Source organism: Gallinula chloropus (assembly GCF_964237585.1).
Source record: "Gallinula chloropus genome assembly, chromosome: 11".
NCBI classification, from domain to species: Eukaryota; Metazoa; Chordata; class Aves; order Gruiformes; family Rallidae; genus Gallinula; species Gallinula chloropus.
In genome coordinates, this window is record NC_140096.1 from 265,897 (window position 1) to 283,750 (window position 17,854).

Sequence of the window (17,854 nt, forward strand, 5' to 3'; positions counted from 1 at the left end):
ACCAAGGGTGGAAGGGAGGAAAAAGGGTCTGGTATAAAGCCCAACACTTCCACACATCCAAACCTGCTGCAGGAGCAAAGCCACTGGGGCAGCTCCTTGCATCCACATCCATGAAGTTCTCCCCTGGGAACCTGGCTGTGTTTAGGCTCACTGCAGGACACAGCAAAGGGCTTTGCATTTTGCCAGTCCTATCTCTTTTTTCTCCCAGCTGCACAAGGTGCGGCTCACGGGAGGAAGACTGAGTTCCTGCCTCTTCCCTTTGCAGGGCTTGCACCCCAGACTCTGCTGGGTCCTTACAGGGTGTGTTGGGGTGTAGAGGGGATGGAGTTACTCCCCGCCCAAGACTGGCAGGACTCCTCCAGGTAGCAAAGGCACCCGTGCCCAGCTCGCTGTGCAAGCACAGCTGTGATTACAAAACGCCATTTGAATGCGAGCTCTCCCTCCCACGCTGCTGCTTCCACACACAGCCAGGCATGTTCGATCCTGCTGAGAAAAATAACAGTAGTATTTGTTCATTCTAGTACTCGTGGTTTTTCTTTGAAGCACTGGTGAAGTCAATGGCAATGTACTTACTGGAAGAAAACAAGATCAAGGTAAAAATAAATGTGTTTGATGCTGCATTTCAGAGCCGTCACAAACTAACTCTTATGCAAGAGTTTTTCTGAAACGCTATGTAACTCTATGTAAAAAAACAAACCCTGACAAGCTGAGAAGCCAATCAGATTTTTTCTTTCCCGACTTTTCCCTTCGTTCCCTTCTCACTCTCAACTGTAACTTTAAAATTCCAGTTTTCCTGATGGCCCCCACAGCCTCCTCCTCTGATCCTAGCTACTGCAGTTTCAGCCAGTGCTTTCTTTACGCCAAAGTTTTATTAGGAAACAACATAAACAAATGCTAAAGGGAACTTGTGCCTGCCCTCAGTTCTCCCCAGCTGCTCATCTGAGTGTACAACTTGCTTTTGGTTTCAGCTGCCCAGGGGTCAGCGGTTCCCTGACTCCTACCAGCACGCCCTGCATTCGTTGCTGCTTGCCATCATTCCTCACGTGACCATTCGCTATAACGAAATCCCTGAAGAGTCCAGGAATGTCAACTTTAGCTTGGCAAACTTCCTGAAGGTCAGCAGTTTCTCTTCTTCTCCCAGGCTTTTATCAGAAAAAAAAAAAAAAAAAAAACCCCAGTGAAAAAAACCCAACAATTAGAAATTAGCAGCAAGCAAACAAACGAGTTTGGGTTTATTTTCATATCTCTGGTTTCCTCATCGATGAGAGCTGTGAAGGAGATTAGCTTTCCTTGGAAAGAAAGTCTCTTTCCAAGAGAGACATGATATTCTATATATTATCTGGGGTTTTCAGTCATGCATAGTAACTGTTCAAAACCTGACAAGAAGTATATGGGCTGTCTAAAATGTTTCTATTGTCCACTGGAGATGTAAGTGAGGTCATCCAAATAATTTCAGAGAAACAGAATCGAGTACATTTTGGGAAGTCAAAAGCAGCCCAAATCTGGCTGCTGGCAGGACCATGGTATGGAGATGATTTAGGATGATTGCTTTTATTTTTAATGATTGGTCATATGTTGCCATTTTTACCCCCAGCGTTGCTTGACCTTTATGGACAGAGGATTTGTTTTTAACTTGATAAACGATTACATTTCTGGATTCAGCCCAAAAGACCCTAAGGTAAGCAGTATGTTTCTTGAAAGGTGGCTTGCAGTCGCACGTATCTGCATCAGTCAAAGCTCTGTGGTGACTAGTTTATACCAGTCTTGAAGGCCTTTAAGACACTGAGCCTGCAGAGTGGAGGCAGAGACCTCTTTGTCTGGGCAGGGAGCCTGTATGCAAAGAGTCACAACTAAAGGAGAGGTTGGTTAAGAGCCTGGATGAACAAGGTAGAGTCCTAAGTGACAGTTGCAGGCAGTGACACTTAGGGGGAGCAACACAAAAATGTGCTAATTATTACTGACTTTCCTCTGATACTATTTAGATTCCCTGTCCTTGTGCAATAAATGTGTTGAACTGGAAGCAAATGAGTGAGTCAAACCGTAACCACAGTTTGTGTTTGCCTTTTTTTTATCCCCCTCTTCCCTCAGCTGCTGGTTGAATACAAGTTTGAATTTCTTCAAACCATTTGCAATCATGAGCACTACATTCCTCTGAACTTACCAATGACCTTTTCCAAACCGAAGCTGCAAAGAGCTCAAGGTATGTCCTTTCTCTGGGTAGAGAGCTACAGTTTATTAGTTCTGATGGCTTCTGACCAGATGGAATTTGGTTTGGTGTCAAGGAAATTTATGTCCTACTTAGCCCAATTTACATTAACCTCAGGAAAAGATGCTTTTCTGGCAGGTTTACATAATTTTGTTCCAGAATGGTATGCAATCAATCCTTTAAAGTATTTCCTATATTTAAGTTTGCATGGGATTAACAATGTCCAAAAGCAAATGCCCCCATTTCAGTAAATGTATGAACTGCCCGAGTGCAATCCTTTGTTCCCACAAGTGTCAGTGTTCCCTGAGTAGTCTCGTCAATCGATGCTGTAGAGAATAGATACAGGAGAGAATAGATACAGGAGAACAGATTGAATCCACTGCTCCACTGCCAGCGCTCTCTGTGGCTGTGAGAAGGGATTTAGGTTACCTTCTGCTTTCACTTTGAACAAGAGCATAGCAGTGCACAGTGCATTCAGGCTCGTACTCAAACCTGGGCTGAAGTCATCCAGCGGAGAACTTGAGCTCATATTGATCCTTAGTGCATACCTACTGCGACACCACCACGTCTCCAGGCTGCAGTCACTGTCACACAGTGTCCCCTTTGGTCCTGATGCTGCCCACTGCAGGGCACTGCACAAATGTGGATGCTCCAGCCGTGCTACCAAAGACAGTGCAGGCACACAGTGCTGAGCCCAGCAGCATGCCTCACCCGCCTCCTAGGGCTGCTATAGACATAGCATCACTTTCTCTGGGTACCGATTTGTGATCTTTGCTAGATAAACACAGTAAAGATTGCCAGCTTTGGTTGCTAATGGCCTGGCAAGATAAGCACCAGAGAGGGGAGTGAGGTTTGGGATTACCCCATGGAGAAAGCCCAGTGAACTTATTGTGATGCATCTTTAGCTGTGCCTCAGGGTGCAGCTATACAAATCCCAAAGTGGTTGCCTTTACTACCAGGTGGCAGAAGCAGCAGAAACTCAGGTTTTCCTTATTTTGGCATGTTTCTGACCGCTCACAGCTTTCTGAACCAGCTGCTAATCTTAGACTTACATGAGTTTGACTACTTGCCTGGTGTACTTTCACAAAGCACACTGCTAGAAATGGCTGAGAGAGAGAAAACACGCAACCACAGAGCCTCCCCGTTGCATAACAGAGATGCTCTTTCCTGGTTAACAGTCACCTCTGCGTTTATGATGGTTAAACTCAAGAGCTGTAAGAGGCAGCTCATCTTTCCTCCTCTGTTTTACTGTGACAAAGACCTACCAGCTGAGGCTTTATTTTTAAGACACGTGTTTTAAAATAGCGGTAGCAATTGTCATTCACACACATCTCTTGCCAGTAGAGCAGCCTGTCCTCTGGGAGCAGAAGTGTCTTTGCAGGGGTGCCTGTGCTTTGCCTGTCAGGGTAGAGGCATGTAGTGGTTCATCTCTGTTGCCTGCTTTTACAGACAGACCTGTGATTACAGTGGGCTCAGGGATGGGGAGGTGTGGTGTGCACATCACCAAGGAGATAACCTGGTGGTGTGCTTCCACCCTCTTATCATCTTACCTTAAAGGAGGGCATGTGCCTAGCCCCCTACTATGCTGTTCCCAGGAAAAGTAATAACCCACATGAAGGTGGATAAAGATGGCTTCTGCAGCAGAAGCTGGTGCAGATGGACCTGCAGGCAGAGCACATCGCTATGACCACAACCTGTTGAGCTGGAGCGTTGCATCTTGGAGCAGTTTCTCTGTCTCAACTAATAAGGCTGTTTGCTGGTCTGGGTCTCTGCTGCCTTGCCTGAGGGACACGTGTTCCTCACCGTCCAGAGCAAAGCCCCATGGCTGTCCTCACAACCAGCAGCACGGAACAGGTTTTGCAGTCTTACAATAACAAAGAACCCGAGAGATGGCCAGAAGCTGGGAGTTAAGCAATAGCCTTATGAATAATACTAAAACATGACATACTGTCTCATTTCTCCAAGATTAGAGCGTTACTTGTTCCATTTATTTTCACTGTCTTTTTATTCATCCCGTTTCTTTTTACACACAAATCAAACGTGCAGCTTCAAATCAATTAGCTTGTGTCCAGCTAACGGAATAACCATGATGCATAACACTTGGGTATTTGCTAACATGACTAACACTGAAAGCCAGATAACGCTCCACATCGCTTTCTCTTTCCTCTGAATTGGACTTTCACAAACCAGCAAATGTTACTTATGAATCGATGAACTTAAAAATATCTTTAACAGCCCCAGAGCTGTTGGGAGCCTTTGGCTGGGATTTTCAAAGCTCTGTGTGTGTGCACAGAAGAACTTTTACACCTGTGAGGTTTAAAAAAAAAATCTGAGCTGAGCAGGCAGCGTTTGTACCCTTTGGGGGAAGAACATGCAGCTTTGGGGTTATTCCTCTGGGAGACTTGGTGCCATAATGCAACAGTCAAATGGGGCCTGCTGCAGCTCTGATTAGGCACATGGTTTGCCTGGCAGAGATAATGGTGTCAGGGGCAAGGTCACTTGTAGCAGCCCCAATGCACATGCATCCTGTGCCGAAATCTCTGTCTCTGTCGCTTCTCTGCTGCGTTATCCAGGAAATCAGTGAAAATGATGCCTTAGCCTTGTAGCAGCCACTCCTCTGATCACAGTATATAGCCTGAATCTAGGTGTAGATAGAAGGGTAGAAGTTAAGCTAACCAAGGTGATCAGGCACTGAGCTGCCCTTCTTCTGGCAGTCAGAGCAGCTTTTAAGGAGCTGTGTACAGTATCGGTTGGTGGGAAGCTAATGGAGCCTCAGTTTCTGGCAAGCAGCTGCCTGGAACCCTGCCCTGGCTCCCCAGTCCTTGCAGCAGAGCTGGAAAGCCCAGTTGTGTAAACTGCTGGAGGATGTGGTAGTGGTCACTAGGCACCATGTCCTTGTTTGCATCCCTTGTCCCAGCAGGGGTATTTGCCTTTGCTGTGCTCTCTGACCTGGCAGAAGGGATGCAGATTTCATGGAGGATGTGGAACAAGCTGTGGAGGTGACACTGCTGGGGCTGGGTGACCGCGACAAAAGCACCATCTCCACTGCCCATTACCCACCCCCCTAGTAGCTGCTCCATGGATGTCAGCACCTCCACCGCCTGAGTAGTTGGGGGACTTACAGGATCACCCCCAGCCAGGAGCAGAGCAGACCCCAGGCAATAAGTCACGCTGCCTTTCCCCATTTCATCCATCTCTGACTGCAAATTACTCTGCAGAGCACTAAGGTTTTGCAAAGCATCACACTGCAAAAATCCCTCTTTTAGTTCCTGCTGAAACTGTGAGGGCTGAAATTAACAATTAGACCAAATGGAAAGATGCCAAGTTCTTTCATATGATTTAACTCTATGGTGGAGAACACAGTAGCCAGTTCAGGCTTTATTGAAAGATCAGTAAACTGTAGGAGAGAGAGATGAACTATACTGGTGAACTGTTTTGGCTGACATGACCACTATGCCTTGCTCTGAACAGTCCCCTTAACCATTGCTTTGCTGTTTCTTTCAGATGTAAATCTCGAATACAGTTTAACTGATGAGTATTGCAGGCATCATTTCCTGGTGGGGATGCTTCTCAGAGAAGCCTCTGTTGCCTTGCAGGACAACTACGATATCAGATACACGGCCATCTCAGTCTTAAAAAATCTCTTGATAAAACATGCCTTCGACAACAGATACCAGCACAAGGTCAGGCATATTTTGTTGTCTTTTAAAAGAAGTAATGTTCTTTAATTGTATGAAAAAGCACACATCAGGTTTTTAGATCTTGCATGGTGTACCGTGGGTATTCTCTTTACTTTTTCGGGAAATGTTGTAAGTAACTGTTAGTTACAGTATTACAATAATAGCTCTGAGAAATTATCTAGGAACACAAACAGTGCAGTCAGATAACTGCTGTACTCTTATTCAGGCTGAATATTTAGATAATAAAGTCCTGAACCATTAAGGAACTTGAGAGTGTCATCAGCCAAGAGACTGTTCAACAAAATTAACCAACGTCAATGTTCTTCTGGTCTTGGGCTTAAATTAATATCCTGCGTTAATATACTATAATTAGGAAACAGGACTGATCTCTGTTACAGGTCAGCTGCGTGTTTTGCTAATTACTGAATCGGAAGAGAGGATCTGTGGATTCTCATGAGATGCTGGATTTCCGCTGGGTAGCTTTCAGGTTTCTTTGGTCGGAGGATCAGCATGTGATATTGCTGGAAAAGCCTGGGACAGGCTTGTTTTCTTCCTTGATTCTGCTCCCTGCTGACCCCCGTGTCCTTGGAAGTGCCGAGCTACCTGTGCAGACACTACCTGTTCTTGCTCTCGGCTGAAAACATGCCTCTGTCAGGAGTTTAGCCCTTCAAATTGTTCCCAGTGTGCTGCATTCCTGGTCTGCTCTGGGAACGTGGCTAGCCTCTGGGAACCAAGGGTGGAGAAGTGACCTGAATGTGCCCTGGCTCCCACCCCCTGCCTGGACCCAGAGCCAGCTCCTCTCCTCTCCCTTCTCTGCCTGTTTTGAAGGGTTGAGCGGAAGGTGGGCTTGCTTTTCGCTGCAGTGAGGTGACTTATGCATCCAACAAAGCTTCTAGCTCAGGGTAGTTGGCAAGACTTGATATTTCAGGAGAGATTTGCCAGCTTTCTGCCAAGACTGGGGCAGAGGCAGCCTGTTTCTGCTTTTTCAGGTGCCTGAAAACCCTGACGCTAATGCGGGAGCTGTTGCCCACTCGGTGTACAGCACCCGCCCTGCCTTCTCAAAAACACCAACTGTCTTAAAATTGTCCTGCTGGACTTTTCTCTGTGTTGTGCTGTGGGCTGCGTGACCAGGAAACTGCCTGGAGCCAGGGCAGGATGCCCAACCAGCGTCCCAAGACGCCAAAGCAGAAAATCACGTCATGGTCGGGACAGGCTGAGCATGGCAGGGGCTGCAGTCTCCCTCTGACCAAGGAGATCTCAGTCCCATCGATGGCTGAGAGAGGCTTTTCTCAACCCAGGGGCATTTTCAAGATTTCTTTTACGTTTTGTCATGCTTGAATCAGAAGAAAAAGCTGGGTTGTTGTATCAGTCACAATGTGCCATTCGATTTGCAAGCCTTAAATGGAATTTAATTTATTTTTTTTTAGCCTTTCTGTCAAGTCCAGAATAATAAATTCTTAACAAAAGAGAGCCCTGCATTTAGGTAACATCAACCAGACCATTTTTGATCTGTATCAGTTAATCCAAATTAATCTGTTCCTACAGACTTTTTAACTGAAAGCATTTGCTACGGATAATTCCCAACTGGGAGCAATTCCTAACCAGCACCAAGCAAGGAGTGAATGTTTTTGTTTCATTGCTTCTGGGTGTTGTGCTTGAAAATCAAGCCATGTGAGTGAAGTGCCAGTTAAAGAGTTAGGAAATCCGGGATTTAGTTTGTCACACATCCTGTATGACTGGGAATGCTATTCCACCCCTAAAATCCCTGAGAGCCCCAAGTTCGCTGCTAGAGGGGTAATACCCACCTTCCAGCCCTGGAAGTGGATGTGAGAAGCCAAACCAACCCGTGTTCTCAGACACCGTATACAGTGTGTAAATGTATAGGTATTTGGGGCTCAACTCCCCTCTACTGAGAGCCTGGTCTGTCTAAATTTTTCTCAACCTTTCTTTCTTTTTTTCCAGAACCAGCAGGCAAAAATAGCCCAGCTGTACCTGCCCCTGTTCGGGCTGCTCCTGGAGAACCTCCAGCGAGTGGCCAGCCATGAGGCACTCTACTCGTGCGCAGCTGCCTCCAGCCCAGTGAGTAGAGCCCAGCAATGCCTCTCCGCTCTCCTCCTCCGTGTTCCTCTCCCCCCACACCCTCTGTGTGACTCCCACTGCCGGCAGCCAGCTCAGCTTTCGAAATAAGCATGGTAGTGTTCTCCCCACTGCCCTGCAATGTGCTTGTTTCTTTTAATTTGGCTTTTCCTGTGATTTTTGTTGTGTCTGTAGCACTGGGTACAACGTCCCTGCCCTTTTGCTTGCTATGGTTTAACACGTGTCTTTACGGAATGCATAGTGGTGTGAGGTGAGGTAAGACCATCCAAGTGCAATGAGTTGCAAGAGGACTCAGCGCTGAACTCCAGCAGCTGTTCTGTGTAGTTGCCTGTCAGCCTGAGGGTTGTGTGTGGTTCCCAGGCAGGCTTAGCCTGTGGACTAGAATTTCCTCCTTGTTTCAGGCAAAACAACAACATAAAAGAGACAGTTGAGAAAAACAATTCAAAAATTTCAACTCAAATGATGAAATACAGAACACACTGCTGTGACTTACTTTAATATGTTCTGCTATTCTCTGTACTCTTCCCCAAGTCATTTGTCTTTTTACAGAAGTAAGGAAATAGTTTTGTTTTTTTTTTCATTGCTGCTCTAATTTGCCTTTTAAAAAAAAAAATTAACTATTTTCTTCTGTAAGGGAACAGGTGTTATCTTCCATTGGTCACAAAAAGCTCATGTTGCTTTACAGACATCCAGGGATGATTTCATTTGCAGTTTTGCATCTCCCACAAATAGATCCAGCCTGATTGTGGACAAAGATCAAGGTAATTAATTTATTTTTCCTAAACTTGAACTTTCCCACTTATTTTGAGGTTAACCATTATCAAACCCAAGACCCATTAGTTAAAATCTGAAAGAGTCATCTGCTAAAAGACCTCTCAGAATTTGTATGTATTTCCCTGGACGTGGTGTCAGCCCAACTGTCCTTTCCAGATTAATCAGCTTTCGACATGGGGCTTTGGCAAGCCCTGTCTGTGCTTGTCCGAATCACATCCTCCCCTTGCTGTCTGTGATGTGCTGAGGAGTGCCATGCAAAGGGGTTAACTGTGGGGTTTGGGTTTTTTTTTTCAGCCTGTGGAGCGGCACTTCCTAATGGCCACGCGATAAAGCGAGAGGACTCGAAAGGATCCCTGAACTCAGAAGGGGCAACCAGTTCTCCAGATCAGAGTGAAAATGTAATGTATCTGCGGTTAGAAGGCACGGTGTTTGCTGCACTGGGCTGTAGGCTGTGTTAAATAAGGGGGAGGGAAAAGGAGTTCCCTGTGGTAATGCTCTCAAAAGGCAGCTTGTAAGTATCTCTGTTCGGAAACAGATTCATGTTTAACAGAGCAGGTCAGACTCAGGGGTCTGGTATGCGTTCCCTCTTCAAACATCTCTGGGCCAAAAATCTAACTGTTGACAAATTAGTTATCAAAAAGACAAGACAAAAGCCTGGGGAAAATCTCCTGTGCTGCATTTACCCATACCCAGTCATGCTCCCTGTGTGTGGATGGGCCTGAGCCTGGCCCATGCTGAGTGCATGGTGCTAGCAACTGGTTTCCAAATGCGATTGGGAGGCAAAGTGCCATGATGGTAGAGTGCCAGTGACTGCTGACCTAAGAGATAATGAGGTATTTGTAGGAAAATCAGCCCAGGTTAATAAACCACAGCCCCACATTTGCAGAAGGTGCCTGTGGTCACAGCACAAATAGCTCTGACCCCACTATTCAGACAGGGTGTACTGTCCTTGTTGGCAGATTGTGTGCATAGAAATCAGATATTTGTGCAGACCAGCCTCTGCTTTTCCTCAAGGCGCTTTCCAGATGTCTTGCGTTGGCATGAATCATTGATGCATCTTAAAAAACCTTGGCCCTTACAAGCAGCAAGGCAAAGAAAGATGTTTTGGGCTGAGTGTGTCCTGACACGCTTAGGAGAGGTGGGGCCTTTCAAGATCTCCCACATGAATCATGAAACTACAAGACCAAGTATAGTATAGCCAAACACTTGACTATCAAAACTGCTCAGATTCAGAAAAGCTCTGAGCTTCATCGCTGCTGGCAGCAATACCTGGCGGGGTTTGCAGACAGCGTTACTGCTTGCAGCTCAGCTCTCCCCCACAACAAGGCAGCCTCTTCTGTGTTCACGAAGGTATCTTCATTGGAGTCATGGAAAATTTGTTAGGGAAAGCAATGCCCATAAAGTCATTTAAAAGCAACGTGCAGCTTCCACACTGCTCTGCAGAGCTAGATGCGTGGCTTATCGCCTGTCCCCTGGCCAGAGTTGTGTGCTGACTTGATAGTTGCACGTGTTCAACAGAAAGTTCTGGCTGTAGCCCTGTATCTCCAACTCTAAACTGAATGTTTAATTCTGTTTCATTATGACTCACATCCACAGCCTGTCCCAGAATAAACAACAAATAAGGTCTGTGGATCGCTCTCCAAACATATGAGGCCCAGCTTTCAGAGAAGCATCCTGCTCAGACCTTAATCGTATCCATTTGTTGGAGGATATGGCTAGGGTGAGCACAGAGAATGCAAAAGAAATTGGTAAAACTTTAAAGGTTGTGTTTCCCACCAGGCAAAGCCTAAGCCTATCCCACACAGATTGACTCACCAGCAGCATTTCACTTATCTTTCCCCAAGTCACTAAGCAGAAAGAAAAACAAGAGACACTTCCAAAAATCAGAGGAGAAAAAAGAGTTCTTAAATGGAAATTTCCCATTTTTGAAATAACTGCACATTTCAAGAGAAAGCTAGATTGTTGCTTTAAACTGAGGCAGCTAATGAAGTGTTTTGTTTGACAAGAGCTGACTTCAAAAGTGTTGGGGAGCGTAGACGCTGCAGAGAGCAGGGGAAGTGAAAGCAGGACCACTGTGTGTTTTGCTGGATGAGCCACCAGTCTCTGCCCAGACACCTTCTTGTGGGCAGAGAAGCATTCAGCCATGTGTCTGGGATTTCCAAAGTGCCCATCACTGGATGGGTAGAAAACCCCCAAGGGTAAGATGTCTCTAAAGCACGGTGCTGTGGGGGTGCTCATGCAGGGAGACAGGAGGGGTGCTGGTATGTGCTGGATTTGCTGTGCCAGCGCTGCACAGTGGCTAGCACTGTGCTCTGCTCCGGTGCAGCCCAGGCACACGGGGCCTCTGGCCATCAAGTCTGTGTCCCATTAGGTCCGCAGAAGCTCCACAAGGAGCAGCGTGTCACATTGCAGCCGCTTGGACCAGTTTGAGATCCGGACACTCCTGATGTGCTACCTCTACATCGTGAAGATGATCTCTGAAGGTTGGTGGCTCTTGCTCACTGGGAGGCAGACAGACAGAAAGACACGAGACCATCACTGATGGTTTTGGTCTGTAAGGTTCTCCTTATATCTTTTTTTTTAAATCTCAGTGGACCCTTTTTTCCCCTTCCTCCTTCCAGATACTCTTCTGGCTTACTGGAACAAATTCTCACCCCAAGAGCTGATCAATGTTCTTGTGCTTCTGGAGTGAGTATCATGAGGCTGAAATCCAAATGCTGTCCCTTCATGTGGGCAGCACTGGCCCAAAAGAAGACATGGGTGTGGTGTGCCTCCCTGGGGGCATGCAGCCCTGTACAGCACCAGAGGTGTCTGGCCATGGTGCAAGGAAATGGTCCTCCTCCTTCAGAGAAGAAGCTGGGCTCTTGAGGGAGCGCAGTGCAGTGATGATGCCCTGTGCTCGGTCCAGGATCAGGGCTCACGGCACAGCCCCCCCCCATAACCAGCACAACCGTGGCTTTGCAGTGGGTTTGGTGGTACAGCCTGGGAGGAACACACATGACAGGGATGTGCTGTAGGGTGTGGAAGCCAAGGGCGTGAGGTTGACTTGTACAGACCCCAAGCCCTCCTGCACGGAGGAGTGTGGCCACTGACAAGGACAGGGCAGATTTTAAGTGTTCTGGATTGCTCCTGATCTGTGGGTTCTGTTACAGATACATATATTATTTGCTTTCTAGGGTGTGCTTATTTCACTTCAGATACGTGGGAAAGAGAAACATTGCCAGGTACTGTATTCTTCTATCCAGGGCCAGGGTGGGGGACTGTTCCCATGCTCCCTGCCACAGCCGAGGCAGGAAGGGAGCCTGCACAGCCACTCTGGGTGGCCCCTCTGCTCAGCGCCATGCCACAAGCAGAGTCCCCTCAGCTTAGCACCCTGCCCCTTCCCTCCCCTCCAGCTCCTGCATGAGACCCCCAGGTGCTCCTGGCTGCCCGCACAGGTTGGCAGTGTCCCCCACAGTCGGCGTCAGGTGAGACAGGAGTTGTGGCTGCACTGCTGTTCCCTGTTCAGTAGCTCTAGGGCCTGGTCGTTCCTGCTGGGATTGTCTGGGATAAAACCAGATTGGTGCATTAGAGAAAGCCCAGGTCTGCATCCTGGTGCCTCGTGTAATCCTGTGGTGGTGTGGCCGCTGCTGCTCGTCCAGACCTGTGTCTTCACTTCCCCTTGTAGGCTGCATGATGCCTGGTTATCCAAGCACACGGGAGCCGATAGGAAATCCCAGACGATGCCAGCGCTCCGCAGCAGAGCTGGGGGGATGCAGATGCGGCTCCAGCATCTGGGCAGCTTGGAGACCTCCTTCACACTCAACCACAGTATGTACAGCCGAATGAGAAGGGACCATGGCATATTAGCCTGCTGGAAACTGCATGTAGCCATTTTCTACTCGCTGCTTGTTGCTTCAGAATAGTCAAACCCTGCAGAATTACAGTGGTCACTGCTACTCCCTGCAACATCCCTCAGTTGGTGCAGGTGACATTTGAGCCAGCCTTTGAAGTATCACCCCTGGGACTTAGGCCTTGTGTGGCTTTTTCCTCTTGCCTGTCCTGGCTCAGGTCCTTGGCAGAGTGTGTGTGCAGGTGGTGCCTTGGTTTGGGTGGTGAGCAGGGCATGCAGGAGAGCTGCCCTGTGCAGAGACATGGGCTAGGATCTGCTTTAAGCCTCTCCAACGTGGTAAGCTTTGCCCCATTGAAACACCTCACCATTTCTCCTCTGCAGATAGGACTTGTGCACCTTGTTCTCTCTCTGGCTTAAAAACAGTGAGATTAAGGGGAAATAGTGACATTGCTTTTCTTGGTTGGCATCAGGCTGAGATAGTTTCTCTGGATGGAGCTGGTGATTTCAGCGACTTGCTGTTTTTACCTCATCTCCCAAACCCAGTGAAGTGTAAGGGGAGAAGCTTATCTATATCAGCATTTAGATCTCATGGGAGCTGGAGTGTTGAGCACTGTTTCCTCCTGATTTGCTTTCCATCCACAGATGCAGGCACCTCAGAAGCAGATATTGTGCATCAGGCATTACTGGAAAGCAATATTGCCACTGAAGTGTGCCTGACAGTCCTGGACACCATCTCGTTCTTCACTCAGAGTTTCAAGGTCAGTATTGATATAAAAAATATCATAGAAAAGCATGCTGTATTTCTGTATACTTACTAATTTTGATGACCCATTCTCCTCAAGTGGCAGATTCTGGAAGGCTTTACAAAAGCAAATCAGTTGCAGCTTGTTTGTTTTCCAAAACACTGAGTGTTTCAGAGCTCTCAGAGTACATTTGCACTTATGCAAACTTGCAGTTTCTTCAAAACTGCAAGACCATAGAAAACTACATGGACATTATACCATGAGTGTAGACATGATGAAAATAGAATAAGAGGAAATGTACATCATATAGAAAGGAGGGACTACAGGAAAGGGAAATGAAGGTCTAGCATTCTTAGAACAGTCACTATTTTCTACCATTAAATTGCCTGGAAACAAGGCCCACATTCCTTTGATTCATTGTACAGAAATGTCTCTGGGGCTGAGGCATGCCAGCGGTGGTTACCAGTTCAGATAGGACCAATACCACATGGTGTTCTCCATATCATTATTCACATTCCCAGCTGGCATTGCCATCTACAAGAAGCAAAGCTTCTGTGGTGAACAGAACCCCAGGCTGGCAGCAAAATCCTGAAATACTGTTCCAGAAAAGCTCTGGAAAAGTGTGGTTGGAGGAACCCTGCTTATGGCAAAGTGCCTTGCTTGATGTCACAAGACCAACTCCAGACAATGATGATTCAATAAATGGATTGAACATGAAGAGAGAGGTCATCACATCCTCTGCTTTTGTTAGAGAGCAGAGAGAACCACCTGGTGCATATATTAAATTACTCTGTAAAAGTTTGGCGGCAGCAGAAGGATTTAGATGCAAGAGTTAAAACTTGCTTGACTTTCTCAGTTGTCTCTTTTTGAATATAGCTGAACCACAGAACAATGTGATTTTCAAACCACAGGATAGACTGGATTCCCTTCCGCTTTAATGGGCTTCTGCTTTGCTTTTATGGTTGTACCATGTTACCGCACAGAAGTGTGCTCCACGCTGCAGTAAAAGTGCTGATGCTGTTCTTACTGCCAGAGTGAAATGAGTTCAGCTGAGAGCTTAGATCCTAAACTTACCCTGCTACAAGATGTGTATTGGATGTCAAAAGACAAACCTGATGCAGCCCCACTATTGCTGGGACTGACAGTGAGCTAGGGACTATTGGCCTGTTTTCAAGAAGGGTAAGAAAGAAGACCCTGGTAACTCTGGGTCTGTCAGTCTCACCACAGTGCCTGGTAAAATTATGGAGAAAATCATGCTGGGAGCTGCTGAAAAACACCTAAAGGACGAGGCAGTCATTAGTCACAGCCAACATGGGTTCGTGAGGGGAAGGTCCTGTTTATCCAACTTGATTTCCTTTTGTGACAAGGTCAGCCAGCTGGTTGGCCAATGAAAAGCAGTTGAGGTTATCTTTTTTTTTTGTTTCAGTAAGGCTTTTGATACTGTGTCTCACAGTGTCTTGCTGGACAAAATGTCCAGCATACAACTAGACAAAGACATAACGTGTTGGGTGGGCAATTGGCTGAAGGGTTGGGCCCAGAGGGTGATAGCGAATGGGGTTACATCTGGCTGGTGGGGTTCCACAGGGCTCCAGTTTAGGACCAGTTCTTTTTAATGTTTTCATAAATGACCTGGACACAGGACTAGAAGGTGTCTTAAGTTAGTTAGCAGATGACACCAAACTGGGGGGAGCTGTTGATTCCGTTGAGGGCAGAGAAACCTTGCAGAGAGACCTGGGCAGATTAGAGAGCTGGGCAGTCACCAACAGCGTGAAGTTTAACAAGGGCAATTGCTGGATTCTGCACCTGGGAAGGGGTGACCCTGGCTCCACATTCAGCATGGGGGATCATATGCTCAGGCAGCCTGGATGGCCAACCGTACCCTGGGGTGCATCAAACCATGGCATGGCCAGCTGGTCCAGGGAGGGGATTTTCCCACTCTGCGCTACACTGGTGTGGCCTCACCTTGAGCACTGGGTGCAGTTTTGGGTGCCACAGTACCAGAGGGACCTAAAATATTGGAGAGTGTCCAGAGGAGGGCAGTGAGGACAGTGAAGGGTCTGGAGGGAAAGTCTTGCGAGGAGAGGCTGAAGTCCCTGGGTTTGTTCAGCCTGGAGAAGAGGAGGCTGAGGGGTCACTTCATCATGGTCTGTGGCTTCTTGATGAGGGGGAGTGAAGGGGGAGGCGCTGATCTCCTCTCTTTAGTGGCCAGGGATAGACCCCGAGGGAACGCCATGAAGCTGTGCCAGGGAGGTTCAGGTTGGATATTAGGAAGAGGTTCTTTATCTGGGTGGTTGGGCACAGGAACAGGCTCCCCAGGGAAGTGGTCACAGCACCGAGCTTGGCTGAGTTCAAGAAGTGTCTGGACGGTGCCCTCAGTCACATGCTCTGACTTGTCTGGCCCCATATGGAGCCAGGAGTTGGACTTGATCATCCTTATGGGTCCCTTCCAGCTCAGGATATTCTGTGATTCTATGTTCTCCTACAGATACAGGGCATCCGCATCCTTGCTGGGTGGCTGCAATGTGCCAGGCTTCCTGTGCAGCAACTGCAAGCACAACAGCAGGCATAGGGAAGATAACTCTGGTCTCAACTATATTAATCCTCTCCAACTAATTCCATTTCACCATCCAGGGAAGGGGGGAAAGGCAGATAGGTTCCCAGGAGGTGCAAACTGTCAAAACTTTTCAGAAGACAAAGGAAGCGTACTGACTTACAGCAAAGAATCTGCCCAGCAAAAAGATGTGATAGTCTTTTTTTTCCCTTTCCTCTTTCTTTTGGACTGCAAATAAAGCACTTGCTGAAACAAATAAAAAGAAATGGAAAAAGCAGTGTGATAGTTATGTTGGTAACAGATTGTTTTATTTAAAATAACTCCAGGCAACTGGTGAATGCTGTACAGATTATTCAGCTGGGTTTTGGAGTTAGTGATGCAAAAGCGATAAAATATTTTTGGTTTATTCTCTGCTATAAAAATAGCCTCTGACCAACTAGTGTAAGTTTGTACTAGTTGTCACATTTACTGGTTATATTTTTACTGAAGGTTCCTTATCTGGCTTAAGAATTGATGTGATTAACTGTGCAAAAATATCTCTGTCATTTCCAGCTTCGGGCACAGCGTTTCTGCAAAATAAATTCTCTCATTGCTTTCCAGACCCAGCTGTTAAGCAACGATGGCCACAATCCACTCATGAAGAAGGTTTTTGATATTCATCTTGCTTTTCTCAAAAACGGGCAGTCGGAAGCGGCTCTGAAGCATGTGTTTGCCTCTCTGAGAGCTTTCATTAGCAAGGTATGTGATTTTATGACTCCAGAGGCGCAGGATGATGTATACAGGTGTGATAGAAGAGACCGTGATGCTGTAACTCCTGTTAAACTGATATTCTGTGCTGGTTTGAGATGTGCTTTAGAAAACAACTTCTTCACTGATTTAAAAACCAGCCCGGTTATCTACTTCAATTATTTATTATTTATGAGGAAACAAAAGGAGAAATCACAAGGAATTCCCTCATTTGCCTTGGTGATAAACCTGCAGTTAAAGTTCAGTATCTGTTTGGCTAAAAGCTGGTGCTTCTTGAATCTTTGCCCCAAACCGTCAGCACCACTGACAAACCAATTGATTGAATAATACTTGTACTGACAAGCTGCTCCTCTCCCACTGTGTTTGAAAGCGGGTAGTGCTTGCTGAGCCTCTTTCTACTCTTTTCTGAGCCCTGGTACACACTCAAGGAGCGTCAAAGTCACAGCTAACCACACAAGGGCAGTGACTGATGCTATTGCTGACATTTCCCTTCATGCTTGTCAAAACCTGCCGCTTCTCAATGAGCAAACTCCATGCCGTGCAAGCTGCGTGGTTATCTTCAATTCAGAACGAATGAAACCCTCTCACAGCACTTGAACACAACGCTCCATTAGTGAGGTAAATCCTCGTGGTGTGAGATTGCAGCCAGGCAGAGCACAGTATGTGAATGAGGTGTTACCTCCAAAGGAGGTCTTGCAGTAGCTGCTGAGCAAAGAGAGACTGCTCAGCGTTTTTCTCAGAGGTGAAAACTGTCTGTGCTGTGTACCTTTTACTATAACCCCACAGCAAAACTAAGAGCTAGTTTGAGTCTGTCTAGGGCTGAATTTTGGGTTGTCCTAAGCAAACACATGAGAAGCAGAAAGCACAGAAGCCTTGCTAGCTACCTATCTGGCTCCAGTCAGCATGGTCTTCTCCAAGATGTTTTTCCATGGGGCTTCTGAAAGCCTGCCAGATTGGCAACCTGTGCTGGCAGGAATCACTCCAGGTTTCTTACAGGGTCTAGCACAGGTTTATTGCTCTGCCTTTCTTTGGAGTTTTCTGCTGGGCTGTGATCTGCTGAGCCTTGAGATCCATCCTGCTGCAGACCTGCACGCACCCCACTCAGACACAGCCTCCCTGCACACCTCTTCCCCCTACCAGTCAGAAGTTGGCTTAGCCAGAAACAGCTGTACCTCTCTTGCTTTCCTGGCAGATTTTATGTTGTTGTTTAAATGCAAAGCCAAA

General features: G+C 47.0%; 1 protein-coding gene across 1 annotated transcript in view; it reads left to right on the forward strand.

The window, feature by feature from the left end:
- DOCK11 (dedicator of cytokinesis 11) overlaps nucleotides 1-17,854 on the forward strand; it is a gene marked incomplete at its 5' end in the record, with an annotated part of 82,025 nt that overhangs the window by 45,697 nt on the left and 18,474 nt on the right. The window contains 14 exons of the mRNA XM_084269241.1: nucleotides 522-593; nucleotides 969-1,115; nucleotides 1,595-1,678; nucleotides 2,089-2,200; nucleotides 5,711-5,889; nucleotides 7,849-7,965; nucleotides 8,669-8,744; nucleotides 9,052-9,155; nucleotides 11,129-11,240; nucleotides 11,379-11,445; nucleotides 11,934-11,981; nucleotides 12,425-12,567; nucleotides 13,232-13,347; nucleotides 16,484-16,621. Of these exons, the coding sequence (XP_084125367.1) occupies nucleotides 522-593; nucleotides 969-1,115; nucleotides 1,595-1,678; nucleotides 2,089-2,200; nucleotides 5,711-5,889; nucleotides 7,849-7,965; nucleotides 8,669-8,744; nucleotides 9,052-9,155; nucleotides 11,129-11,240; nucleotides 11,379-11,445; nucleotides 11,934-11,981; nucleotides 12,425-12,567; nucleotides 13,232-13,347; nucleotides 16,484-16,621 (1,515 nt within the window). The remainder of the gene's footprint in view (nucleotides 1-521; nucleotides 594-968; nucleotides 1,116-1,594; nucleotides 1,679-2,088; nucleotides 2,201-5,710; nucleotides 5,890-7,848; nucleotides 7,966-8,668; nucleotides 8,745-9,051; nucleotides 9,156-11,128; nucleotides 11,241-11,378; nucleotides 11,446-11,933; nucleotides 11,982-12,424; nucleotides 12,568-13,231; nucleotides 13,348-16,483; nucleotides 16,622-17,854) is intronic.